The 27,624-nt window shown below is 44.1% G+C and overlaps 1 protein-coding gene across 1 annotated transcript in view; it reads left to right on the top strand.

Annotated features, from left to right (window-relative positions):
* The window catches only part of si (sucrase-isomaltase), a 220,702-nt gene that overhangs the window by 135,408 nt on the left and 57,670 nt on the right, over positions 1–27,624 (top strand). Inside the window, exons 26-29 of the mRNA XM_070882329.1 lie at positions 8,069–8,278; positions 15,414–15,568; positions 17,645–17,813; positions 24,285–24,381. Coding sequence (XP_070738430.1) covers positions 8,069–8,278; positions 15,414–15,568; positions 17,645–17,813; positions 24,285–24,381 — 631 coding nt within the window. The remainder of the gene's footprint in view (positions 1–8,068; positions 8,279–15,413; positions 15,569–17,644; positions 17,814–24,284; positions 24,382–27,624) is intronic.

Below are 27,624 nucleotides of genomic sequence, written 5' to 3' on the forward strand. Positions count from 1 at the left end.
GGATTAGGAAACTTTTAAAAGCCAGCAAAACAATAATAAAGAGAGGGAAGATAGATTATGAAAGTAAACTAGCACAAAATATAAAAACAGCTAGTAAGAGGTACATAAAGAGGAAAAAGGTGGCTAAGGTAAATGTTGGTCCCTTAGAGGATGAGACTGGGGAATTAATAATGGGGAACAGGGAAATGGCAGAGACTTTGAACAAATACTTTGTATCGGTCTTCACCGTAGAAGACACTAAAAACATCCCAATAGTAGATAATCAAGGGGCTATAGGAAGGGAGGAATTTAATACAATCACAGTCATTAAAGAAGTAGTACATAGTAAAATAATGGGACTAAAGGTGGCCAAGTCCCCTGGACCCAATGGCTTACATCCTAGGATCTTAAAAGAAGTGGCTGCAGAGATAGTGGATGCATTGGTTGTAATCTCCCAAAATTCACTGGATTCTGGGGAGGTCCCAGCAGATTGGAAAACCGCAAATGTGATGCCCCTATTTAAAAAAGAAGGCAGACAGAAAGCAGGAAACTATAGACCAGTTAGCCTAACATCTGTCATTTGGAGTCCATTATTGAGGAAGCAGTAGTAGGACATTTGGAAAAGCATAATTCAATCAAGCTGAGTCAGTATGGTTTTATGAAAGGGAAATCATGTTTGACAAATTTGCTGGAGTTCTTTGAGGATGTAATGAGCAAGGTGGATAAGGGGGAACCAGTGGATGTGGTGTATTTGGATTTCCAGAAGGCATTCGATAAGGTGCCACATAAAAGGCTACTGCACAAGATAAAAGTTCATGGGGTTGGAGGTAACATATTAGCATGGATAGTTGATTGGCTAACTAATAGAAAACAGAGAGTCGGGATAAACGGGTCATTTTCCGGTTGGCAAACATTAATAGTGTGGTGCCGCAGGGATTGATGCTGGGGCCTCAACTATTTACAATCTATATTAATGACTTAGATGAAGGGACCGAGTGTAATGTAGCCAAGTTTGCTGATGATACAAAGATGGGTGGGAAAGCAAATTGTGAGGACACAAAAAATATGCAAAGGGATATAGGCAGGCTAAGTGAGTGGGCAAAAATTTGGCAGATGGAGTATAATGTGGGAAAATGTGAGGTTATCCACTTTGACAGAAAAAATAGAAAAGCAAATTATAATTTAAATGGAGAAAAATTGCAAAGTGCTGCAGTACAGAGAGATCTGGGGGTCTTCGTGCATGAAACACAAATAGTTAGTATGCAGGTACAGCAAGTGATCAGAAAGGCAAATAGAATGTTGGCCTTTATTGTAAGGGGGATAGAGTATAAAAGCAGAGAAGTCTTGCTACAACTTTACAGGGTATTGGTGATGCCACACCTAGGTACTATGTACAGTTTTGGTCTCTGTATTTAAGGAATGACATACTTGCATTGGAGACTGTTCAGAGAAGGTTCACTAGGTTAATTCTGGAGATGAGGGAGTTGACTTATGAAAATAGGTTGAGTAGGTTGGGCCTAATCTCACTGAAGTTCAGAACAATGAAAGGTGATCTTATTGAAACTTATAAGGTAATTAGGGGGCTCAACAAGGTGAATGCAGAGAGAATATTTCCACTCATAGAAGAACTAAAACTAGGGGGCATAGTCTCAGAATAAGGGGCCGCCCATTTAAAACTGAGATGAGGTGCGTTTCTTCTCTGAGGGTTGTAAACCTTTGGAATTCTCTGCCCCAGAGAGCTGTGGAAACTGGGTCATTGAATATATTTAAGGCGGAGATTGACAGATTTTTGAGCGATAAGGGAATAAAAGGGAAGTGGAGCTGAGTCCATGATCAGATCAGCCATGATTTTATTAAGTGGGCTTGAGGGGCCAAATGGTCTACTGCTGCTCCTATTTCTTATGTTCTTAAGTGGTGTTTGTGATGGATTGAAGCTCTGCTCCGGTTTAAACAGGTGCCAAGCTTTTGAATTGTCTGGTTAAATCTGCGTGAATTGCTTTGGAAAGGCATGAAGTCAGGGACAAGGAAATGGAGTTAATTGCAAAGGCCAATAATGATTGTTTCGATCTTCCCAATGTTCAGTTTAAATAAATTGTGACTCTTACATGACGTGATGTTAGACAAACAATAGCATTATGGTGGATGTTGAGTCCAGAGCAATGGTGGAAAGGTGGAGCTGGTGACCCCGTGGTCAAACTAGATCTGGTGGTGAATTACAAGACCAGTTGTATGCCATATTTACTCAGGTTTGCAACCGTCAGACTTGAGGGCATTAAGGTGGGACTGTATGGGGAACGGAAGGTGTGGGAGATGCTGAGTGATTTGGTGGGAATGAGAGTACCAAAGATAGAAGCAAGAGATTAGTTAAGCAAGTGAGTGGTGGCTGAGGTGTCATGGTGATTGGAGGGCAGAGATGGGTAACTGGAGGTTTGCGAATGAACTTGTATGCAAGTTAGGGCAGAGATTTTCCCATGGGTAGATGAGTAAAACTGTCGGATTCTGTTAGGTTAGGGGACTGTGGGTGAAGAGGAAGGCAAGGAAACAGGAGAGAAAAAAGTGGGAGTAGGAGGCCAGTGTAGCAACAGAATTGTGCGCACAGTGGACATGGGGAAACCTTAGGTTACATAGAACATGGGCAAAGAGGGTCATTGGCATAGGACCTGTATGAGGTAGGAAGCCACCCCACATTATAATGGTTTGTCAGTGCAGAAGACCCTCCAGGAAGTGAGGTTCAGTGTGGAAACCATCAGAAGGTGTTAAGGTTCAAATTGGTAGTAAGATTACTCTGGCAGCCAACAGAGGGGAGAAATTCAAGTTCAGGTCACAAAGGTCCAAGCAGTGACCTCTGCAGGTGTCCACTCAAAACCTCCTTCAGTTTGACAGTACATCTTTCTCAAGTACTTTCTGCTTCTTTTGTTTTAACCAACTTCTCAACCAGCTGGAGCATCAATCAAGAAAATCTAACGTGCCAGTCTGTGAACTGTTATCTTGGTTGAGCTATGCTTGGAACATTAAGTTAAGGAGTCCAATATATTCTTAAAGGAAATCAAGGCCTGTGTCGGCTGAGTTTATGTTGTACTTATATTGAGTCTGGCTGATTGAGTAGAACCGCTCTGTTTATATCCTGGGCTCTAAATGGAGCAGCTCTATGGGCCACATTGCATACAAATGCAGACCAAATGCTACTATGCCAGACCCAAGTGTGTGTACATTTAACAATTTTAATTAAATGTTATTTGGCAAGCATAATCGATAGCGAGAGACATGAGGTGATGTGGCTGGTGGTATGAAGCAGCAGCTCTGGGCAGCATGAGTGGATCCAGCATATGAAATTGTGGGATACAGTTGCAAATTCAGCAAGTAATCTGCTCCCAAATTGGTTCGAGAATGAAATCCATCCCTGGGAAAGGCATTTTTGAATCTGGAAATGTTTCAGAGTACTGAATTTTATAATGCCAGTCAAAGATTGGCCTTTGGAAGATTGCAGCCTAGAAATTCGATGGTTTGCACCCATTTTTCAGGTGCACAATGGGTGCCTAAGCAACTAATATAGCAGGTGGGATCCCCACGCACCACTTTGGATTGTGCTGCTCCATAGGCATCCAAGGTGCAAACCAGAACTATAAGAATTAATAAAATCTTCAAATTGAGGTCCTCGGTTTCTTGGAAGATCCTTTTCTGATATTAGTATGCCCCAGTGCCGGTCTCAGCAAGTGATAATCTCGCCCAGCAACGCGTGGCACTAACAGGCAGGAAGGACCCTTCAGCAGCTGTCTAGAATTGTGCGTAACCTTCTCATGTAAGAAAGAAGGGCATCTGTTAGTGACAGTCTTTAGGTGTTTAGAGAATGTGCCTGTCGTGGTGGAATAGTTGGTATTTAAGGTGTGGGGAAATGATGGTTGCAATACTGGTGAGTGTGTGAGTGTGAGGAAAAGGAGGTGGAGTGAAGTGTGGTGCTGTGAATGTAGCAGAGTGAAGGCAAGTAGGAGAGGGGAATATTCTTGAGTAGTGAGGTGGTGGAGGTGTGAGCAGAGAGTAAGAGAATAGTATTCTTACCTTGACAACTCTGGTGATGTCATGAAACATTTTACAGAAACACTCTGGAAACTGAGCTCCTGGCATTGATCCCCTCTGCGACCTCCTCCCACTGGTGGCTTAGGTGTTGCCTGAAGAACTTTCTACCCTATGAGGGGCACAGGATCTCTTTCTTCCTGCCCACTACCCACACTTGGGGCGCCAAGGCAATATTGGAAAAACTGAGTGCGATGTTTGGACCGTTTCCAGCCACCTTTTTGCATCTGGACATTTTCCCTGCTGCCTGCAGCCAGAGTGCAACTCCCATTAAAGGGGTGCTGGCTGCTTCTGAGTGACATCAGAGATGCCTGATTTATGACTCCTCCCCACCCCGCCCCCCACCCCTACTGCCCTGAAATAGCTTGAATCATTTTAAGGAGGTTCCAGCACGAACTTATTGTGCTGTCCACGTAAGCAGGCATGTGTAGTGCGTGGCCCATCCCCTGCATGCCTGCTCTCGGATGCAATCGCATTTCTAGATTTTCAAGTCTAGTCTGGCCTCTAGTGCTAGTATACATGTAAAATATATCTTTTGTGGTATTGATGATTTGTTGAGATCAATATGCAACAGAGCTATTACTAATTTCCTACATTACAACAGTGATAATATTTCAAATAAAAGTACTTAATTGGCTGTAAAGTGCTTTGGGACATCCTGAGGTCATGAAAGGTGCTATATAAATGCAAGGCTTTCTTTCTTTTAACTAATGTGGGATTGCCTGATGCTGTCATGAGTGAAAAGAAGGAAAAGTATAATTCTCCTGTACTAACTTTGTTTTTTTACCTTGATGAGTACATATACATAAAATATAAGTTAATAAATATTAAAAATATTATATAATGATGTGTGTATTGTCCCAGTACCTTAAATGTAATGTAAGCACTATGCCACACCACAGAGGCGCTGTGGTGGGAAACCTGGAAGTACCTAGAACAGGCACTATATAAGGCTGACCACCACACCTGGAGCTGAACAATAAAGGACGAAGGTCACAGCAGTTAGATTTACACCAGACCGTGTGGAGTCAGTGATTTGTGTGCTAGAGACACCACATTGGCGACTAGGAAGCGGACGAACTCCACGCAACCATGGCTACTCTGGGCTCGCTAAAGAATTTTACCGTGGGCAATGATTGGGAGGCCTTCACGGAAAGGCTCGAGTACTACTTCACAGCAAACGACCTGACGGAGAACATGGATGCAATGAGAGATAAGCGTAAGGCGATATTGCTCTCCAGTTGTGGAGATGAGGTTTTCTGTCTCATCAGGGATTTGTTGGCACCCGGGAGCGCCAGGGACAAGTCATACGAGGAGCTGACTGAACTCATTCGTGACCAGTTGAAACCGAAGGTGAGCATCCTTACGGCCAGATACAAATTTTACCATCACTGCAGACCTGAGGACCAGGATATCACCAAATATGCTGCGGACCTCAGGAGACTCGCGGCGCCGTGTGATTTTGGCGCACACCTTGATGAGGCTTTGCGGGACGTTTTCGATATGGAGATTGGCCACGAGGGTCTCCTTCACAAGCTGTTAGCCACGGAACCCACAGTCACTCTGAAAAAGGCCATCGCCATCAGCCGGGCACATATGACCTCGACTTGCAGCACCAAGCAAATAATCCACACAGTCTCGAACCCGGCAGGCACTATCCACAGGATAGCGCCCACCACGGACAAAACTGCAGAAAGTGGCTCTGCCCGGGGCAGAGAGCACGGATCTCGGGGTCCTGGAACTCAGAGTCTGCTGAGGGGGGCCAATCAAGCAGCACCATGCTGGCGTTGTGGAGGAAGCCATGGGGCTCACTGGTGCAGGTTTGCGGAGTACACATGCAATACCTGCCACGTTAAAGGCCACCTTCAGCATATGTGTAAAAGAAATCGGACTCACCATGTGGCTGAGGAGATGGGGATGATCTACTGTTCAGCGAGAAGCAGGTAGAAGATGATGAGGTGTTGGGACTGTACACGTGTACTGACGATTCGCCCCCAGTGATAAGGGAAATAAAAATCAACGGAGTCCCTGTGAGTATGGAAGTGGACACGGGCTTGGGTCCATCGTTGATGAGTCGGAGAACTTTTGATAAACTGCGGATTAACCCAGCTGCACGACCCAAGCTGGTCCCGGTCACGGCGAAGCTGCGTAACTACACCAGGGAACTAATACCTGTTCTTGACAGAGCGATGGTGCAGGTATCCCACGGGGACGAGACGCACGGTTTACCTTTGTGGGTCGTTGCAGGCGATGGGCCAACGCTCCTTGGCCGGAGGTGGATGGGGATGGTCCGTGGGAGCTGGGAAGACTTCACCACTCCACAAGCTGCTGCTCCCCGGGGTGCTGCCGTGCCCCTGGTCCCCAGAGAACAGCGCCGACTGAGCTGGAGCTGCAGCCTCAATCCACCTACAGGCAAGCCCCAGGCCCAGACCTCAAGCCACAGAGATCCTGCAGCCTCAGCCCCCACAGGCAAGCAGAGCAAGCCCCAGGCCCGGACCTCACACAGAGATCCTGCAGCCTTAGCCCCCACAGGCAAGCAGCCCTGCAGAGAGGGGCCTAGTGAGGGTGGGTGGGGGTGAGCCGGCGGGGTGCGAGGGATCCAGGATGGCCGGCGGATCGGAAGAGCCCCGCCGAGGAAGCTGCTGTCGGGCGGGCCCCGCCAAGGAGCTGTTAGCGTCGGGCGGCGGCAGCAGCTGGAAGTCGACGGCCATGGCGGCCGCATGGGAGACCGCTACAGAGGCCGCGGGGGACGCGGTAAGTGCGGCCGCTGGAGAGGCCACGACGGCCGCAGGAGAGGTGGCAAGTCAGGTGGCAGCGGAGGCTGCGACGGCGGAGGGCATCCGGAGCGGCAGAGAAGAAGACGGCGGCGGCATCGTGTTCAGAGCAGCAGAGCATCAAAGATGGCGGCGCCCAAGGAGAAGCCTCGTGCAATCCTCCTGCATCAAAGATGGCGCCTTAAAAAGGAAATGCACCCGGGAGTCTTAAAAGGGCCTTACCAAGAGGTGGTCCCCACAAAGGACTTCTGTAAGGCAGAGCGAGTCTAAAATGAGCTATGTTAATGTGAGATGGCGAACTTATAATAAGAATTAATTTTTTATTGCTGAATGGCCACTGTATTTGTGTAAAATAATGGGTGAAGTACAATTAATGATAAGGGCTAACAAGGAAATCAAGGATCCGTTACCAGTCAATAACTAGTTAATGTACCAGATAATATGTACCACACTAACGCGCTGTCCATGCCTACCTGCCTTCCGTTGGACAAGTGTGATGTTATGTAATGATGTGTGTATCGTTGTCCTACGTCCTGGTGGGGGTGGGGGGGAAGGTGATGTTATGTAATGTGTATCGTCCCAGTACCTTAAATGTAATGTAAGCACTATGCCACACCACAGAGGGCGCTGTGGTGGGAAACCTGGAAGTACCTAGAACAGGCACTATATAAGGCTGACCACCACAGCTGAGAGGCACTCTGGAGATGAACAATAAAGGACGAAGGTCACAGCAGTTAGACTTATACCAGACCGTGTGGAGTCAGTGATTTGTGTGCTAGATACACCACAAAAATGATTTGAGATTAATATTCATGTGAATGAGATTGTTGATCTAAATCTTTTTTAATTTGATGGCTGGATGAAAGCAGCCTGACGCAGTGACAGGTTTTATTTTTTAAAGAATTGCGAACAATAGATACAGAAAATCATGTGTATAATTTCACTGAAAGACCGTATTTACAGTCAACATACCCTCATAGTGACTAACTCATGATGTGTAAAATTAAGCACTGCTTTTCATTAGGAGAGTAATTATCAATGATCTAACATTAAAGTAATGGTACAAAAAGTTCAATAAATTCTGCTGAAATCGACTGCAAAATGTTTCAGATATTACGCCACATACAGTTAAGAGGTACTTAAATGCATTTGGTTAAATTCATATATTTGCTTTGTGCTACCTGGAACAACATTATTCTTATTTTTATTTATTTAATATGAAATCTGTATTTTTCATTTTGCAGAGCAGTTCCAATCAAAATGTACCTTGGTGTTTCTACCCAAGTGACTACGGCTATATCATGAATACAGCCAAAGGGGTTAATCAAACAGCAAATGGAATGAGCGCTGAAATTAAAAGGAATACAGCATATCCAGTGCGTTACAAAAGGCAGACTGTAGAAATCCTCAAGGTTGACGTCATATACCTGAACGACAATATGTTGAATTTTAAGGTAGGATTCCAACAGTTGTGGAAAAGTCAAGAAGATTTGAAAGCTCACGGTTAAATAGAAAATGTGTATTTCTGTAATCCATCAATCACTTAATTTACAGTCTACTTCTGATAATTCAAAGTCATGTTTTGAGTTAAAAATATTAATTATTCAATCATTCAAATTAAGCAGTGTAAATAAAATGTGGAAATTTGGTGCAAAACCAATTCCTCTTGACAACTGTAATGGCACTGTAATAAAGTTGTTCCTTCTTGTTACTTTGGCTGGAATTTTACCCTAAGGAATGGGTGTGTTTGGAGCGTGAGGGCAGTTAAATTGTTAAAAATGGGATTCCTTATCTGATCCTGCTTCCAACCCGCCCACGTCCGGTTTTAATGGAAGCGGGATGGGGCAGGATGGGTGACCAACCCGTTCCCACAGGGTGGAATGTCAATTTCATATTCTAATGAGGCTGAAAGCCTTCTTTTTAACATCCATTTTGAATTTAACTGCTTGTGAATGGGGTCCACACAATTCGTGAAACCCAGCAATTAAATCAAGGCGGGGACTGCTGCATCCATGAGGTAAGTGGTTTTATACCTACCTTCCTGAGTCTAGGGTCCCTGCCTAGTGATCTGGAGACACTCTTATAAGGCCTCCGATCATCCCCCCCAGGCTTCCGATTCCCGCCACGAGGCCTCCCCCTCCTCTCCACCGATGGTGCTGAGGCCGGCTACAACCCTCCAGTGCCTGGCCCCGATCCTCTCTCCCCCCTACCACTAATATGACAGCTGATCCATCAACCCACTGATCCTCCAGCCCCCCTGATCCCTGCCAACTCCAATCCTGGATCTCCGGCCGACACCCTTCCCGCAGATCCCCAACCACCCCTGCGATCCCCGACCCCCTTCCTGATCTCCGACCGAGCCCCTGTCGATCCCCGACCATCCTCCCCGATCCCCAACCAAGGCCCCTTTCTGCGCGATCCCTCCTCCAGACTGACCCCTCTCAATCTGGCTAGCTGCGGCCTTGCAACCGAGACCTCACATGCAAATCAGGCTCTGCCTCGCGAGTTTTCCACCTGCCTCGGAGGCCTCCTGCCCCCAACCCACCTACCTGGAGAAAGGTTACTGGAGCAATGCTAGGGCTCTATGGTAAGCTGTCTCAAAATAGTCTTTCATCTGCAGATGGCGGAGCAGGCTCGAGGAGCTAGATGGCCTACTCCTGTTCCTAATTCTTATGTTCTTATGTACACTGTGTCATGAGTGAAACTACATTTTTTAATTAATTTTATAATGTTCAAAAAGCTACCAGTGAGGAAGTTTGAGTTTAAAGGAGATATGGGAGTTCCTGCTCTCAACATAAAGGATACAAAGATATTTCATATACAAAGGCGGGAGATAATTGATAAACTAATCAACCTTTGAGAGGATAAGACCCTGGTTCGGATTATTGCATCCCCGCATATTAAAAGAAGTTAGAGAAGGGATTGCAAAGGCACTACAGGTATTACATATTTATATTAATTCATTAGAATAGGAAAAAGTGCCAGATGATTGGTGGACAGTTAATGAGATTCCTATATATAAAAAGGGAGATAGAACAAGCCCAGGGAACTAAACACCAATTAGCTGGATGTTGGTGGTAGGAAAGATAATGGAATCCTTAATCAAAGATGTAATAGAAAAGCATCCAGAAACTGAAAATATAAAGAAGAATAGTCAGCATGGATTTCAAAAGGGAAAATCACGCTTGACCAACCTTATTGAATGCTTTGAAGAAATAGCAGAAAGGGTAGATAAGACTATTGTAGTAGACATAAATATATTTGGATTTCCAAAAAGTCTTCGATAAGGTACCACATAGCAGACACATGACTAAGGTCAGAATATATGGAGTCAGGGACAAGTAGCAGAATGGATAGCAAGTTGGCTACAAAGCAGAAAACAGAGAGTAGGGATTAAAGGTAGTTACTCAAATTAGCAATTGATGTTCCACAAGGATCGGTGCTGGGACCACGGTTGTTCACCATTTACATAAACGATTTGGACTTGGGACTCAGAAGTACAATTTCAAACTTTGTGGATGACATCAAATTGGGGTATGTGGTTAATACAGAGGAGAACTGCGACAAAACACGGAAAAACTTTAATAAACTTGCAGAATGGGCATGTAATGGACAAATGAACTTCAATACAGGTAAGTCTGAGGCAATACATTTTGTCAGGAAGAATGAGGAGGCCACATACTCCTTGGAAAATAAGGGCGAGAAATTGCATAGCGCTCCGTTTGGGGCACTAATTTTTGCGGGAGCGCAAAAGTATTGCTGGGCGGTAAAGATTTGAATCTGTCGGGAACTTCCATCTTAGTGCTACAAGAGGGAAGTGGAGTCATAAAACAAGTGCTACCACTTCCCTTAGAGTGCTAAAGGGAGTGAGAGGGATGGTATTGGCAGAGCGCTGAGCGATGTTCGGAGCAGCGTTGTTAGTTTTACAGATTCCTTCCCTCCCTTAAAAGGAAGGGCCAATGCTGTGTTGATTGTATCCTAAGGCTGTGTATGTTGGGCGACGGCACCTGCGATACCCGCAATGCAACACCAAGCACTCTAAGAGAGTGCAGGGCTGTGCAATTGCTGGTCCAACAAAACACCACACTGAGGACATAATTAAATGTTGCCTCCCTGACCACCACTGCCTTTAATTAGCTCTCCCCAAGTGACCAGTCGAGGTGACAACGCCTCCTGCAGCTGCCGTTGTTGATGCTCGACGATGCTGCAGTGGACGGGATCAAATATTGCATCCAGGGCGATGTCACGATCTCTGGATGCAAGAGATTGAAGCAGTAAGTTTTAGCACCAGCGCAAAACCTCCAGGGAAGTTCGCGGGCGTCAGTGATTTTGCAGCGCCTAGTCAGTAACCCCTTACTGCCCCCTGTAGATGCAAACAGGATGTGCAAACCAGGTCAATATCTCATCCTAAGTGTCTAAATGGGGTAAATGAGCAGAGGGATCTGGGGGTACAGATACACAAATCACTAAAGTAGCAATACAGGTTAATAAGGCCATAAAAAGGCAAAAGATACACTTGGGTTCATTTCTAGAGGGATAAAATTGAAAAGCAGAGAAGTTATGCTAAACTTGTATAGAATCTTTGTTAGACCTCACTTGGAGTACTGTGAACAGTTCTGATCTCCATATTATAAAATGATACAGAGGTACTGGAGAAGGTGCAATAAAGGTTTATTAGAATGATACGAGAACTGAGAGGTTATCCCTCTCAGGAGAGATTAAACAGGCTGGTGCTCTTTTCTCTAGAAAAGAGAAGACTGAGGAGTGACCTGATAGAGATCTTCAAGATTATGAAAGGGTTTGATAGGCTGGATGTAGAGAAGATGTTTCCATTTGTGGGCGAAACCAGAACTACAGGCCATAATTATACGATAGTCACGAATAAATGCAATAGGGCATTAAGGAGAAATTTATTTATCCAGAGAATGTTAGAATTCGCTATCACAGGTAGTAGTTGAGGCGAATAGCATAGATGCATTCAAGGGAAAACTAGATAAGCACATGGGAGAGAAAGGATTAGAAGGATATATTGAAGGGGTTAGATCCTTTGCGATCTGTCTTCAGCCTTTGACACAGTTGACCACACCATCCTCCTCCACCTGGGTGGGACTGTACTCGCCTGATTCTGTTCTTATCTATCCAGTCATAGTTAGAGAATCACCTGCAATGGATTCTCTTCCTGCTTCTGCACCATTACCTCTGGTGACTCCCAAGAATCTATCCTTGGTCCCCTCCTATTTCTCATCTACAGAATGCCATTCGGCGACATCATCCAAAACACAGCGTCAGTTTCCATATGTACACTGATGATATCCAGCTCCACCTCACCACCACCTTTCTCGGTCCTCCACTAAATTGTCAGACTGCTTGCCCAACATCCAGTACTGGATGAGCATAAATTTCCTCCAACTAAATATGGGGAGACTGAAGTCATTGTTTTCAGTCCCCGCCACAAACTCTGTTCCCTAGCCACTGACAACTGTCTGAGGCTGAACCAGACAGTTTGCAACCTTGGTGAGAGATTTGATTCCAAGATAAGCTTCCAACCACATATCCAAGTTGTTGCTATGACCATCTATAGCCACCTCTTGGCATCGCCCATGTCCGCTCCTGCCTCAGCTCCCCTGCAGCTGAAGTCCTCATCCATAACTTTGTTACATCTAGACTTGACTATTCCAATGCACTCCTGTCGGCCTCCCATCTTCCACCCTATATTAACTTGAGTTCATTCAAAACTCTGCTACCCATGTCCTAACGCACCAAGTCCCATTCACCCATCACCCTTCTGCTCGCTGACCTTCATCAGCTCCCAGTTAAGCAATGCTTCGATTTTAAAAGTCTCATCCTTGTTTTCAAACCCCTCCATGGCCTTGCCGCTCCCTATCTCTGTAATTTCCTCCAGCTCTACAACCCTCCACGATATCTGCGCTCCTCCAATTCTGGCCTCTTGAGCATCCCTAATTTTAATTGCTCCACCATTGACGGCTGTTCCTTCAGCTGCCTTCCCTCCCTAAACCTCTCGGCCTTTCTACCTCTCTTTCTTTTAAGACACTCCTTGAAACCTACAATTTTGACCAAGTTTTTATTCATCTGCCCTAATATCTCCTTATGTGGCTCGGTGTCAAATTTTGTTTGTTAACGCTCTTGTGAAGTGCCTCGGAACATTTTACTAAGTTAAAGGTGCTATATAAATACAAGTTGTTGTTGTTAGATGAAATGGGATAGGAGGAGGCTCATGTGGAGCATAAACACTGGCATGGACCTTTTGGCCGAATGGCCTGTTTCTGTGCTGTAAATACTTTGTAACATTTTAACTTTGTGACATCGAGGCAGCATTCAATCCAGTATGGCTCCAAAAAGCCATGGCAAAACTGAGCTCAAAGGGAAAACCCTTCAATGGTTGGAGTTCGACCTGAATAAAGGAAGATGCCAATCATTGCGTTCCCAGGAGAACACTGCAGCAGTTCCTCCAGGCACGTTTCTTGACTCAACCATCCTCAGCTGCTTCATCAATGTCCTTCTCTCCATCATTGGGTCAAGAGTGAGGTTGTTCACAGATGATTCCACAGTGTTCAGCTCTATTCACAACTCCTCTGAAGCAGCCTATGCCAGAAGGACCTGGATAACAACCAGGCTTGGGTTGACAAATAGCAGGTAACATTCATGCAATTATAAGTGCCAGACATTTACCATCTTGAAAAGCAAAAGATTAGTCATTCCCACTGACCTACCAACATCAATAAATTACCCAAATCAGCATCTTGTGGGGGTTATCAGAAGCTTAACTGGACTCGCCTTGTCCAAACCATAGTGTAATGCAACAAAATTTGCAGATGACACAAAGATTAGTGGGAAAGCGGGTTGTGTAGAGGACACAGAGAGGCTACAAAGAGATTTAGATCGGTTAAGCGAATGGGCTAAGGTTTGGCAGATGGAATACAATGTTGGAAAATGTGAATTCATCCACCTTGGAAAAAAAAACAGTAAAAGGGAATATTATTTGAATGGGGAGAAATTACAACATGCTGCGGTGCAGAGAGACCTGGGGGTCCTTGAGCATGAATCCCAAAAAGTTAGTTTGCAGGTGCAGCAGGTAATCAGGAAGGCGAATGGAATGTTGGCCTTCATTGCGAGAGGGATGGAGTACAAAAGCAGGGAGGTCCTGCTGCAACTGTACAGGGTATTGGTGAGGCGGCACCTGGAGTACTGCGTGCAGTTTTGGTCACCTTACTTAAGAAAGGATATACTAGCTTTGGAGGGGGTACAGAGATGATTCACTAGGCTGATTCCGGAGATGAGGGGTTTACCTTATGATGATAGATTGAGTAGACTGGGTCTTTACTCGTTGGAGTTCAGAAGGATGAGGGGTGATCTTATAGAAACATTTAAAATAATGAAAGGGATAAACAAGATAGAGACAGAGAGGTTGTTCCCACTGGTCGGGGAGACTAGAACTAGGGGGCACAGCCTCAAAATATGGGGGAGCCAATTTAAAACCGAGTTGAGAAGTAATTTCTTCTCCCAGAGGGTTGTGAATCTGTGGACTTCTCTGCCCAAGGAAGCAGTTGAGGCTAGCTTATTGAATGTCTTCAAATCACAGACAGATAGATTTTTAACCAATAAGGGAATTAAGGGTTATGGGGAGCGGGCGGGTAAGTGGAGCTGAGTCCACGGTCAGATCAGCCATGATCTTGTTGAATGGTGGAGCAGGCTCGAGGGGCTAGATGGCCTACTCCTGTTCCCAATTCTTATGTTCTTATAAAACAGTAAGTCAGAGACTTGGTGCTCTGCAATAAATGGCTTACCTCCTAATCCCTTGAGATCTCTACATTATCAACAAGTCTCCAATAGTGATAGAATATTCATCAACTCACATGGACAGGTGCAGCCACAACACTCATGACACTAGCCAGGATAGAGCAGTTCACTTGGCCAGTGCTTCTGCCACCAGACTCAATTTCTACCTCCTCCATCACTGATGCACTGTGGCTGCAGTATGGTGATCTACAGGATGCACTTTAGCAACTTGTCAAGATTACTTTAACAGCACCTCCCTTTCCTGTGACTTTTACTACCAAGATGGACAAGAGTAGCAATGTCATGAAAACACCATCACCGCTTAGTTCTCCTTCAAGTCGTGCACCATTCTGAGTTGGACCTTTATCATCACTGGATCAATATTCTGGAACTCCATTTTTAGCACCACTGTCATGAGGACTGCAGCAGTTCAAGGAATAGATCCACCACCACCTTCACAGGGCAAATAAATATGGCATTGCCAGCATCGCCTGCAGCCCGAGAACAATTTTTTAAAAAGCCATCTGCACACAGCAAGATCCCACAAACAGCAAATGAAATAAATGGTCAATTAATCTTTTTCTGTTTTGATATTTTTTGTTTCGATATTGTTGGCAGAGGGAAGAATGATGGCCGGGTCACTGGGATAAATCCCTGCTCTCCTTCAAATAGTGCCATAGAATCTTTTACATCCTGAATAAATGGATCAGGTCACAATTAATATAGCCAAGCTAATATTTGTTAAATGCTAGTGTCTAATAATATCAATGACAAAATTCCATTGTTCTCCAGATTTATGATCTACCGAATAAAAGATTTAAAGTTCCAATCCAACTAAACATTCCCAAGCCGACACTAGGTGATGGTTCTACAAGACTTTACGAGGTTGTATTTACCGATAATCCATTTGGGATCCAGGTCAAAAGAAAGAGTACTGGTACAATCCTGTAAGTAGTGGGTTTTATAATATTATTTGGTTCCTATTCTTACAGTCAGTACAGATAATAATTTTCAGATTCTCCTACACAAATGGTAATGAGGTACAAGTAATCAATGCGGCACTTGAACACAGTGAAGTTTGATGATGGCAGATGATCCTTCCAGCAAAATAAGTCATACCAAAAAAAGCAATGAACTAAATCCAGAACAGCTAACTCTAGCTTTACAGAACGATAGATTTTTTTTGAATTTGAGCTACCAGGCAAAATGTTATTGCATTATTATGTTTACAAAAAATTTTTTGAATGTTTTCAATTATATTTTTAACATAAACATGTGTTAGAAAATGAAGGTAGTTATCAATGGCAGCCATCGGAAGTTTTCAGTCCAGCCAAAAAGGCTCGTTTCTAATTTTTTCCAAAATGTCATAAATGCATAATTTGTTCTTGGCTTCCTTGAGAAATTGTCTTTACGCGATCTGTTGAACGCTTTTAGAATGATTGTGGTAGTAGTGAAATAAGGTCCTCAGTTAAATACTGGGAAGATTGAAGCCATTGTCTTTGATCCCCGCCTCAAATTATGTACCCTCACTACCAATTCTATCCCCCTCCCTGGCTACTGTCTCAGGTTGAGCCAGACTGTTCTCAATCTCGGCATCCTATTTGACATCAAGCTGAGCTTCTAACCCATATTCACTCCATCACAAAGATCATCTACTTCCACCTCTGTAACATCGGCCGTCTCCGCCTCTGCCTCAGCCATGTGCTGCTGAAACCTCATCCAGACTCGAGTATTCTAATGATCCCCTGGCCGACAGCCCATCCTCCAACTTCCAGAAATTTCAGCTCATCCTGAACTCTGCTGCCTGTATCCTAACTCGCAACAAGTCCCACTCATCCATTACTCTGTGATCAATGACCTACATTGACTGCCTATCCCCCAACACTTCAAATTCAAAATTCTCATAAATGTGGTTACGTCTCTTCATGGATCTCCTTTCCCTATCTCTATAGTCTTCTCTAGCTCTACAACCCTCCAAGAACTCTATGTTTCTCTGAGGCTAGCTCCATGTGCACCCCCCACTCTTCGTGCCCCGCCATTGACAACCAAGTCTTCAGTAGTCTAAGCTCTAACCTCTGGAATTTCTCCCTAAATTTCTCCTCCTTTAAGGTCCTCCTTAAAATCCACCTCTTTGACCAAGTTTTTAGTCAACCCTCCTAATATCTCCATCATTGGCTCGGTTTTGATGTTTTGTCTGCTTATACTGCTCTGAAGCAACTTTGGGACATTTTTCTATGTTAAAGTCACTTTATAAATGCAAGATGTTGCTTTTGTAATTGCTATATCATTATGATTCAGATTCTGAACATGTACATTATCCATACCCAACTGTTTTTCTGCTATTCCAATATTCTCAAGAAAAAGGCAAGAATTTTCAAATGCATTAATTGCTGCCTGATGAGCTCTGCACAATTATTACTAGAGAGTTAGACTACACAGATTCAATGTTCCTTGTGTGCCAGAAGCAAGATATCTCACCCACTGCTAGAGGAAGTCAGAAGATTGCGACAGCACATCCTTTATTTTCTGATAAGCATTGCCAGAGGTGAGGTATCTTACTACTGACATGGACACAGAAAAGTCATCTGTAATCTTCTATTTGAAATAATTAGCTCTCCTTCTTTGCATTAGATATACCACAACATATTCCTACTATTTTACCATCTAATTGCATGATTTTGTCATATTGAATTGCTCTGGATTATGCACACTGATAATTTTTCTTTCCCTACCTACATATTAATTGTCTTTTTGTGTGAACTTTTTAAGAATTTGCACCTAATAATAAAGAAAGACTTGCATTTATATAGCGCCTTTCACAACACCAAAGTGCTTTACAGCCAATGAAGTACTTTTGGAGTGTAGTCACTGTTGTAATGTGAGAATTTAGTCTAATAGTAGTCTATGCCAGATTAGAATTCTATCTAATTTTGTTCAAATTATAACAAATTTATTTTCAGATTGTCGTTGGTTAAATTAAATGCAAAATACTAAGAATTTAGTGCTTCTTTATTTTCTCACAGTTGGAATTCCCAAGTGCCTGGTTTCACATTTGCCGATCAATTCATACAAATTACAACCCGACTCCCTTCGAAAAATATTTATGGTTTTGGAGAAACTGAACATCGCGGATTCAAACATGATCTGAACTGGAATACTTGGGGAATGTTTGCCAAAGATCAGCCGCCTGGTGTAAGTTTAGAAAGTTATTTCCTCAGTTGTGACTTATTGTGTTTTATTACTAACATCAAGTGCTGTGAAAAATTGAATTACCCAAGCTACATTTCAAACACGGGATTCAACGTTGTAAGTCAAAGTGATTACAATTGCTAGAAGTTTTACAGTGAAGAATAACAGAACCCATTCACACATAAATCACAGAGGCTTGATTTACTGTAACTCTTTATCTCTCCTATCCAGGAATGTTGTCTGCAAAATTGTGAAGCAACTGACTGATATGAATGTTCTTCTGCTTGATGGTAGAATGCAGGCGCATACAGAAATAGCAGCCTCCATTCTGATTCAAAAGTTATTTGTGCCAGAGCAATGATCTCAACTTTGATCGCTGTTTCTGGAATGGAATATAGAGCACTATTGATATAAAATAAACTGCTATTTATTGACAATAATTGCATTCACACAAATACATTTCAATCACAGGAGCCGAGATATTATTGTTAGCAGATTAATGCTTTGGATGACATTCCACCATTTGCTATTTTAACCCAAGCAATTTAAACAACATCCCCTTCCAGGCCAAATAGGTAAAAGTCCAAAAATGTTCAACTTGGCTATTTTAAATAGATTAAGATCTCCCTTAAAATAGTTGACAAAGAAAAGTCATACCAGTATGTTAATTGTTCATCTGGTTACGTTGACATCAGGAAGATTGAATCTTATATAAAGTGCACAGCAGAAAACTATTTTGAAAAGTACATTCAAGATTTTATTCTTCTGCTAATAAAACCTACCTGTGTTTTTATCACAAGGAAGGCAATAGTAGCAGCAAAGAATACAGCTGTAGGTAACCTTGCTGGCTCAGTTCCCCTCTTCCCCCATTAGTAGTGTGGCATACGTAGTGGCAAACAAGAAGCAGCATTTAGCTTGCTTTTTGTATCTAATTTTCAACATATTGTTTAGTAATTTACCTTCATTAGTAATTTTCTCCAATATTGTTTGTGTTGTACTTGGGCAGTGCAGAAGTTTTTCTATCTCACAAATCACAATGCAAAAATAAATATGGGGTTGCTAATAAAAAGTGAAGCTTTAGCACATTATACTGCATTCCTAAGAAAGAGCACGAATGTTACAATCTTCCAGCATCTGTGACCAAGGTGACTGCTTTGAAGATGTTTTAAAGTGGAATAAGATGACAAATGGAGTTGGTGGAGTGGAGAGAAAAAAAAAATCAATGTTATCAATCCTGGAAGAATTGGATGCAATGAGCAATTTGGAGGCAAAAGAATGCAGAAATATTTAAGAAAACACCAGCCAAATAGATTTTAACAGCAATGAGAATGAATAAAAACTATGTGGAAAGGATTGATTTTAGATTGTAGACAATTCATGTGACAGCAGTGGATTTCAGTTGATGTATTTACTGCAGTGAAAATATTTGATCTAATCTCAGATCAGAAATGCACTGACATTAGGAAACATCAACTTAACTCCCATCCCCACAAACTCATGGAAACACAATAAATGATTCTGGGTTTGGTGTTATTGGAAACGTCCCTCTGCGATTGTGGAATCATTTTCTTGTTTTAACTGGCAGCCATCTAAATTCTTCTCAGGTCACAGGAAGACAGTGAGGGATGAGCTATTGTGATCAGTATGTGCACTGAGCATGTGATTCATCTGTAGAGCTCAGATAGCATCATACTCTAATAGAATCTCATGCTCATTGCACTTTGGTTCTCCCTACTGGACAATTATAATATCCTGTCTTCACTAGAAACAAAACCTTCATTGAATTGATTTTACTGCCAGTAAACAAATGGCAAATGGCTTATTAAAATAAATATAATGTGATAAGTAAATCTATGTGTGAGAATAAGATTATTATTGCTATCAGTAGTAAAATAGTTACTGTATAAAGGACATCTATGAACACGCTGAAAGAAACTTTATCGGTGATTCTTTGATAGATGTTATTGATTGCCGCCAATGAGAGGAAGCACCCAATTTAGACTAGATTGGATTTTACATAGAGAACAGAACAACATAAGAACTAGAAGCAGGAGTAGACCATTGGCCCTTCCAGCCTGCTCTGCCATTTAATAAGATAATGGCTGATTTGATCCTGGGTTCAGCTCCCCATAAGCCTTCACTCCCTTGTTCTTCAAAGTCTGTCTATCTCCACCTTAAATATATTCAATGACCCAGCCTCCATAGCTCTCTGGACATAGAATTCCACAGATTCTTGAGAGAAGAAATTCCCCCTCATCTCAGTACTAATTGGACGCCCCCTTATTCTTAAGCTATGCCCCTGAGTTCTAGATTCCCCCACGAGGGGAAACATCCTCTTGGCATCTACCTTGTCGACCCCCTCAGTATCTTATATGTTTCAATAAGATCACCTCTCATTCTTCTAAACTCCAATGAGTTAGGCCCAACCTGCTCAACCTTTCTTCATAAATCAACCCCTTCATTTCAGGATTCAACCTAGAGAACCTTCTTTGAACTACATCCAATACAAGTATATCCCTCCTTAAATAAGGAGATCAAAACGGTACGCAGTACTCTAGGTGTGGCCTCACCAATACCCCTCATAGATGTAGCAGGTCTTCCCTGCTTTTATACTCTATACACCTTGCAATAAAGGCCAACATTCCATTTGCATTCCTGATTATTTGCTGTACCTGCATGCTGACATATTATGTTTCATGCACAAGGACACCTAGGTCCCTCTGTACTGCAGCATTTTGTAATCTCTCTCCATTTAAATAATAATGTTTTTATTTTGCCTGTTAAAGTGGATAACCTCACACATTATGCTCCATCTGCCAAATATTTGCCCACTCACTTAGCCTGTCTATATCCCTTTGCAGATTCTTTGGGCTCGAACCTCCACTTTTGTGCTTATCGCCCAAAAATGGGCATTATTTCCAGCGTGGACGGTAAAAAAGGGTTGTCAGATTGCCGGCTTCTCACCCACTCTCAAAATACCTAGTCTCCATTTTTAAAAATGGGCGTTACCACGAGCGATATGAAAAGGGTGACAGCGTTAATTTTTTTTTACCTTCTGCCGTCCTTAACAACGGCGTGGCAACGCTCGATTCTCGCGATTTAGGAGGTCAAGGGTCATCATGAAAAGGAGGCAAAGAGGAGGGAGCTCAGAGGCACTGAAAGCGTGTGTGGCTCTGGTGTGGGTTTGTTTGGCTGTTGTGGGAAGCACAAGGGAAATTCAGCAGCAGCAAAATGCCTACTAAGCACCAAGAACATAGTTGGCACTGAGTTTTTGTCCGACAAATAAGATATAACATGGAAAGGATGGAGGAGGCCCTGGAGCTGGTAGCCAGGAACACTGGTGGCAGAGGGCTCCCAGTGGTCCCGGAGCGCGACACTGCACCCCAAGGTGCCGCACCCCCATTGCCAACGACACATGAGAGCCAGCAGCAACATCTTGCTTCTGGCTTGGAGCACGTTTCCACCTCAGGACCATCCTTTCTGTATCTGTCCAAGCAGCATTTTGGCCGTCACTGCCCCCCTCTCCCCCTCCCCCCCATCGTCCCCCCCCCCACGAAGCATCACCTGAGGAGCTCCTTGGCCAGGCGGCTTGGAGTCAGGAGGGAAAGGAGAAGGGGTAGAGGTGGGGAGGAGAAGCGGGGGGGAGGGGAAAGGTTGGTTTTTACAGAAATACTGATGTTTTCAGACTAATATTCAGTTTAAATGTTTTTTATTTAACAAAACCTTGTAGCGCATTGGCTCAGATAGCTGCATCATTACACACTGATGATTCCTTAACCTCAAAGGGTATAATTACACTTAACTTCAATCAACTTAAACTTTAACTGTGACCAAGATGATGCCCACCATTGATATATGACCTGCACACCCAGCAGGGGTGTGTCAGCCTTGTAAATAACACCAACGTTCTTTCAGGCAAAGCGATCATTGATGAGCTCCTGATGTAAGGCTCTTGCAGCTATCATGCCACCACAGGCCCTTTCATGTGGTCTACAGGGGGGGGCGGGGGCATGGCATCAGCATCAGCTGATTGTCTGGGCCGATGTCAGCATCCTCCTCCTCATCCTCCTCTTCCTCTGTCTGGTGAGCTGGACTGTCAGACTCATCAGGCAATTCTTGTCCCCTCCTGATAACCAAATTGTGCTGCATTAAGCACACCACCATGAATTGAGCTACCTGCTCAGGGTGGTATTGGAGCGCGCCTCCTGAGTGGTCCAGGCATCTAAAGTGCTGCTTCAGCACTCCAATAGTTGTCTCCATGATATTGCGAGTTGCTCTGTGGCTCTGGTTGTATCGCCTCTCGGCTTTGGTGTGGGTGTCAGGCAGTGAGGTCATCAGCCAGGTGGCGAGGCCATATCCTTTGTCACCAAGCATCCAGCATTGACCTTGTGGCTGATTGTGAAACAAGTCAGATACAGTGCTCTCACACAGGATGTGAGCATCATGAATGCTGCCTGGAAATTGAGCAGTCATTGCCAGTATAATTTGCTGGTGGTCAACAACCAGTTGGACATTCAGGGAGTGGAATCCCTTGCAGTTCCTGAAAATCTCTTTATCCTGAAAAGGTGCCCGCATCGCGATGTGCGTACAGTCTATTGCTCCCTGCACCTTGGGGAAGTTTGCAATTCTGGAGAATCCTAGAGTCCTCTCACTCTATGCCTCCCTGGTCATAGGGAAGGGGGAATTAGCAGGCCAGGGTGAGGATTGAAGGCCGGGGGTTAGGATTTCAGATGCTGTGTCAGGGTGAGTTAAGCAGATTAGGTGGGGGGGTTGACAACTTGTGTTCTTGTTCTTTAAATGTTTGCTCCTCCCGGCTCTATGTTCAGGTAAGTAAGTTTGAAAAAATAATCTTTTTGTTAGCAGGTTGTTACAACAACAACAACTTGTATTTATATAGCGCCTTTAACATCGTGAAATGTCCCAAGGCGCTTGACAGGATTATTATGCGATATAAATTTGACACTGAGCCGCATAAGTAGAAATTAGCACAGGTGATCAAAAGCTTGGTCAAAGAGGTATGTTTCAAGAAGCATCTTGAAGGAGGAAAGAGAGGTAGAGTGGTGGAGAGGTTTAGGTAGGGAGTTCCAGAGCTTGGGGCCTAGGCAACAAAAGGCACGGTCATCAATGGTTGAGCGATTACAATCAGGGATGCTCAGCAGGGCAGAATTAGAGGAGCACAGAGATCTTGAGGGTGGTGGGGCTGGAGGAGATTACAGAGGTAGAAAGGGGCGAGGCCATGGAGGGATTTGAAAATAAGAATGAGAATTTTGAAATTGAGGTATTGCTTAACCGGAAGCCAATGTAGGTCAGCGAGCAAAGGGGTGATGGGTAAGCATGACTTTTTTACGAGTTTGGACACATGCAGCCAAATTTTGGTTCACCTCTAATTTACATAGAGTAGAATGTGGAAGGCCAGCCAGGAGTGTGTTGCAATAGTCAAGTCTAGAGGTAACAAAGGCATGAATGAGGGCTTCAACAGCAGATGAGCTGAGGCAAGGGTGGAGACGGGTGATGCTATGGAGGTGAAAATACGCGGTCTTAGTTATGCTGGAGATATGTGGTTGAAAGCTCATTTCAGGGTCAACTATGGCACCAAGGTTGTGAGTAGTCTGGTTCAGCCTCGGACAGGAGTTGGGAAGAGGGATGGAGTCAGTGGCTAGGGAACGGAGTTTGTGGCGGGGACCGAAAACAATAATTTTGGTCTTTCCAATATTCAAATGGAGAAAATTTCTGCTCATCCAGAACTGGATGATGGACAAGCAGTATGACAATTTAGAGACTGTGGAGGGGTCAAGAGAAGTGGTAGTGAGGTAGAGCTGGGTGTCATTAGCGTACATGTGGAAACTGACGCTACGTTTCTGGATGATATCATCAAGGGGCAACATGAGAAATAGGAGGGGGCCAGGGATAGACCTTTGGAGGACACCAGAGGTAACGATTTGGGAGCAGAAAGAGAAGCCATTGTAGGTGATTCTCTGGCTACGATTAGATAGATAAGAATGGAACCAGGCAAGTACCGTCCCACCCAACTGGACAACAATGGAGAGGCGTTAGAGAAGGATGGAGGCTGCAGACAAGTCAAGAAGGACGAGGAGGGATAGTTTGCCTTTGTCACAGTCACCAAGATCTGGTTTCACCGTGTACAACTGACATGGGCTGCCTCGGGCAGACCAACCTTATTTGCATATGCAAAGGGCATTACTCCAGTTTCAGGCGTGGGGCTTATACATCTAGTTTCTTCCCCTCACCAATATGGCGGGTAACACACTTCTGGACAGAAATGTGTACATGCTTCCTGCCTGCCATATTGGGGACTTAATAGGGCCATTAGCACTCTAAAAACAGCCTCTACATGGACAAATTTATCGGCCATGGACTCTAGTTTAACAAAAGTTTGTGGTAGAATTTTTACATTCTAATCAGGGCCCATGTAAAGAGTTTTTTTCTAATCTTCTCTTTAATATATGTTCACAGTATAAAATGAACTGCTATGGGAGCCATCCCTTTTATATGGGTCTTGAAGAGAATATCAAAGCCCATGGTGTACTACTGTTGAACAGTAATGCAATGGGTAAGTTAAAGTGTTATTTTATGTACCATCTTTTGAAAGAAACATGTTAATCATTTTGAGGTCCTTTTTTTGCATTAAATTGTCAGCTGCGGCTCAGTTGGTAGCACTCTCATCTCTGTCAGAAGGTTGTGGGCTCAAGTCCTACTCCAGAGTCTTGAGCACAAAAATCTCGGCTGACACTGCAATGCAGTACTGAGGGACTACTGCACTGTCAGAGGTGGCGTCTTTCAGATGAGACAATAACCTGAGGCCCCATCTGCCCTCTGAGGTAAAAATCCCAAGGCACTATTTCGAAGAAGAGCAGGGGAGTTATCCTGGCCAATAATTATTCCTCAATCAACATCACTAACACAGATTATCTGGTCAGTATCACATTGCTGTTTGTGGGAGCTTGCTGTGCGAAAACTGGCTGCCACGTTTCCTACATTACAACAGTGACTACACTTCAACAAAGTACTTCATTGGCTGTAAAGCACTTTGGGATGTCCTGAGGTCATGAAAGGTGGTACATAAATGCAAGTCTTTCTTTTTAAAATTCTAGTCAAATTTTATTTTAAGAATATCAATGAAATTCTGAGGGTACATGCACATTTTAAATACTAATCTTTATTTTAAATTATTTTTTGTAGCTTTTCTATGATACAAGCATATTTTGAAAGTATAAGGATTTCCAATAAGCAAAGGATTAATCACATTTTATTAAATTAAGTTTTGTGTCTTAAATATAATAAAGATGTGTTAGTAAAGGATTGATGATAGATCAATTAATCTTGCCATTATCAAAAAGAAAGAAAGACAGCGCCTTTCACGACCATCGGACATCCCAAAGTGTAGTCACTGCTGTAATGTAGCAATAAATATTATTAAATCATGTTGTGATCGCAAGGCCCATTTGGACCGTGGTGGCTTTGATTCTGCCTTAATGTACAATCTGATTTTTATAGATATTAAAGTAAACAATACAAATATCAAAGATAATTGCTACAAACTGATGTGAAATCCAAAGAATTAGGGAGGTTACAACTGATGATATCAGAAGGTAAAAGATCCAAAAACTTAAAAATCTGCATTTATCTTAAATTGCACTGAATCCCAATGAAAGGCAAAATAAAGTAATGAAATACTGGTTTGCTCACAGTCTGTGGAGTACACTTTTTAATGCATTCACCTATTTTAATTAAGTTGTTAATCTAAAACAGGTTAATGACATTAAAACAGTGAAATCAAGAATTTGACACAAATATATTAACCAGTGCATTTGGCTCACACATTTGAATCAGACAGCAAACGGAACTTCAACCCTCAAAAATGAAGACTCTGGAATTTTTACACCAATATTTAGTGTCTCCAAAATCAAAGAGTTCACTGAATACAAACCAACAGTCTATAGTTTACTGCTCTCCTAATCTTTTTAGATGGTCACAGTAGTAATGGGCCCAAGTTTCGGCCTCAGTTGCTCCTGATTTTTTGGAGCAACTGGTGTAGAACGGAGTATCTTAGAAATTCACATTCTTGGCATTTAGTTTGCTCCAGTTCTAGTCAGTTAGAACAGTTTCACTTTGGAACAGATATTTTTTTTTTCAAAAGGGGGCGTGTCCGGCCACTTAAGCCTGTTTTCAAAGTTTCGGCAGTGAAAACTTACTCCAAACTAACTTAGAATGGAGTAAGTGAAGATTTTTGTACGCTCGAAAAAACCTTGTCTACACTTTAAAAAATCAGACGTAGGTTACAAATCAGGCGTCGGGAATGCGGGGGTGGGGGGGGGTTTAAAGGGAAGTTTAAAAACATTAAACACTTCAGTTTTACAAATAAAGAGCCATCATCAATAATAAATTATAAAAACATCAATAAATCAACCAATAAATCAATCAAAAAAATTAATAAGAAATATTTTTTTTAAAAATCAATAAATAAAACATTTTCTACTTACCGACTGCAGCACCGGGAGCCCTCCAACAGCGTGCTGGGTTGCCCCCCCCCAGTGTGTCTCTGTCAGTATCTCTATCTCTCTGTCTGTCTATCTGTGTGTGTCTCTCACTCTGTCTGTCAGTGTCTGTGTTTCTGACAGCGAAGGGAGGGGGAGGAGGGGGGTAGAGGGAGAGAGGTGGGGGGAAGGGGGAGGGATGGGGAGGGAGGGATGGGGAGAAGGGGGAGGGAAGGGGGAGAAGGGGGAGGGAAGGGAGGGAGAGGAGAAGGGGGGAGGAGAAGGGGAGGGGGAGGAGGAGGAGGAGAAGGGGACGGGGGGAGGAGGAGAAGGGGAAGGGGGGAGGGGGAGAAGGGGAAGGGAATTGATGAGGAGAAGGGGAAAGGGGGGTGAGGAGGAGAAGGGGAGCGTGGGTCGGGTCGGGGGGGCGGAGGGAGGTCGATTCAGTTCGGGTCGGAGGGAGAGGGAGGTCAGGTCGGGTGGGGGTGGGGGGGAGCGCGGGTCGGGTTGGGTCAGGTCAGGTCCGGTCTGGGTGGCGGGGGGGGGTTCGGGAGCGCGGGTCGGGTCGGGGTGGGGGGAGTGGTGGGAGGGAGGTCGGTTCGGTTCGGGTCGGGGGGGAGGGAGGTCAGGTTGAGTGGGGGGGGGGAGGGTGGAGCGTGGGTTGGGTCCGGTCCGGGGGCGGGGTGTGCGGGGGGGAAGCGGGAGTCGGGTCGGGTCCGGTCCGGGGGGGGTGAGGGCGGGGAAGCGGGAGTCGGGTCGGGTCGGGAGGAAGCAGGAGCTGGGCGTGGGAGGCAGCCTTATGCACGCAGCCCCAGTGAGGCCATTCGGCCAGGGCTAGGGGCTGCATGCTTCGGGCCCCTCCCACACAGTTTTGGGCGCTTGGAGCTACTGCACATGCACGCCCATTGTAGCGCGCATGTGCAGAGGTCCCGGCACTGGTTTCAGCGCAGGGACCTAGCTCCACCCCCAACTGCTCGTGCTGCGCCGCGCCTGACTCAGGAGGACCAGCAGGGAGCTGGAGAATCTGTAAGATTTTTTTAGGCGCACTTTGTGGTGCGAAAAACGGGCGTCCAGGTCGGGGCTGCACCGTTCTAGGCGCGGCCCGAAACTTGGGCCCAATATATGGATATTATCAATCATGTGCCGCAAATCACATTATAATTAAAGCGTTAGTAATATAGGGCCCAACATTGGCCATGACTTGCATCAATTTTTTTGGAGTAAGTTGTTTTTTCTGGCGTAAGTTAGAAAATGCCATTTTCCCCCAAATATTTGCTCCAGAGTAAGTCAGTTAGGTACAATTTTTTTAGGTCAGTTTT

This window comes from Pristiophorus japonicus, chromosome 6, assembly GCF_044704955.1.
Source record: "Pristiophorus japonicus isolate sPriJap1 chromosome 6, sPriJap1.hap1, whole genome shotgun sequence".
Lineage (NCBI taxonomy): Eukaryota > Metazoa > Chordata > Chondrichthyes > Pristiophoridae > Pristiophorus > Pristiophorus japonicus.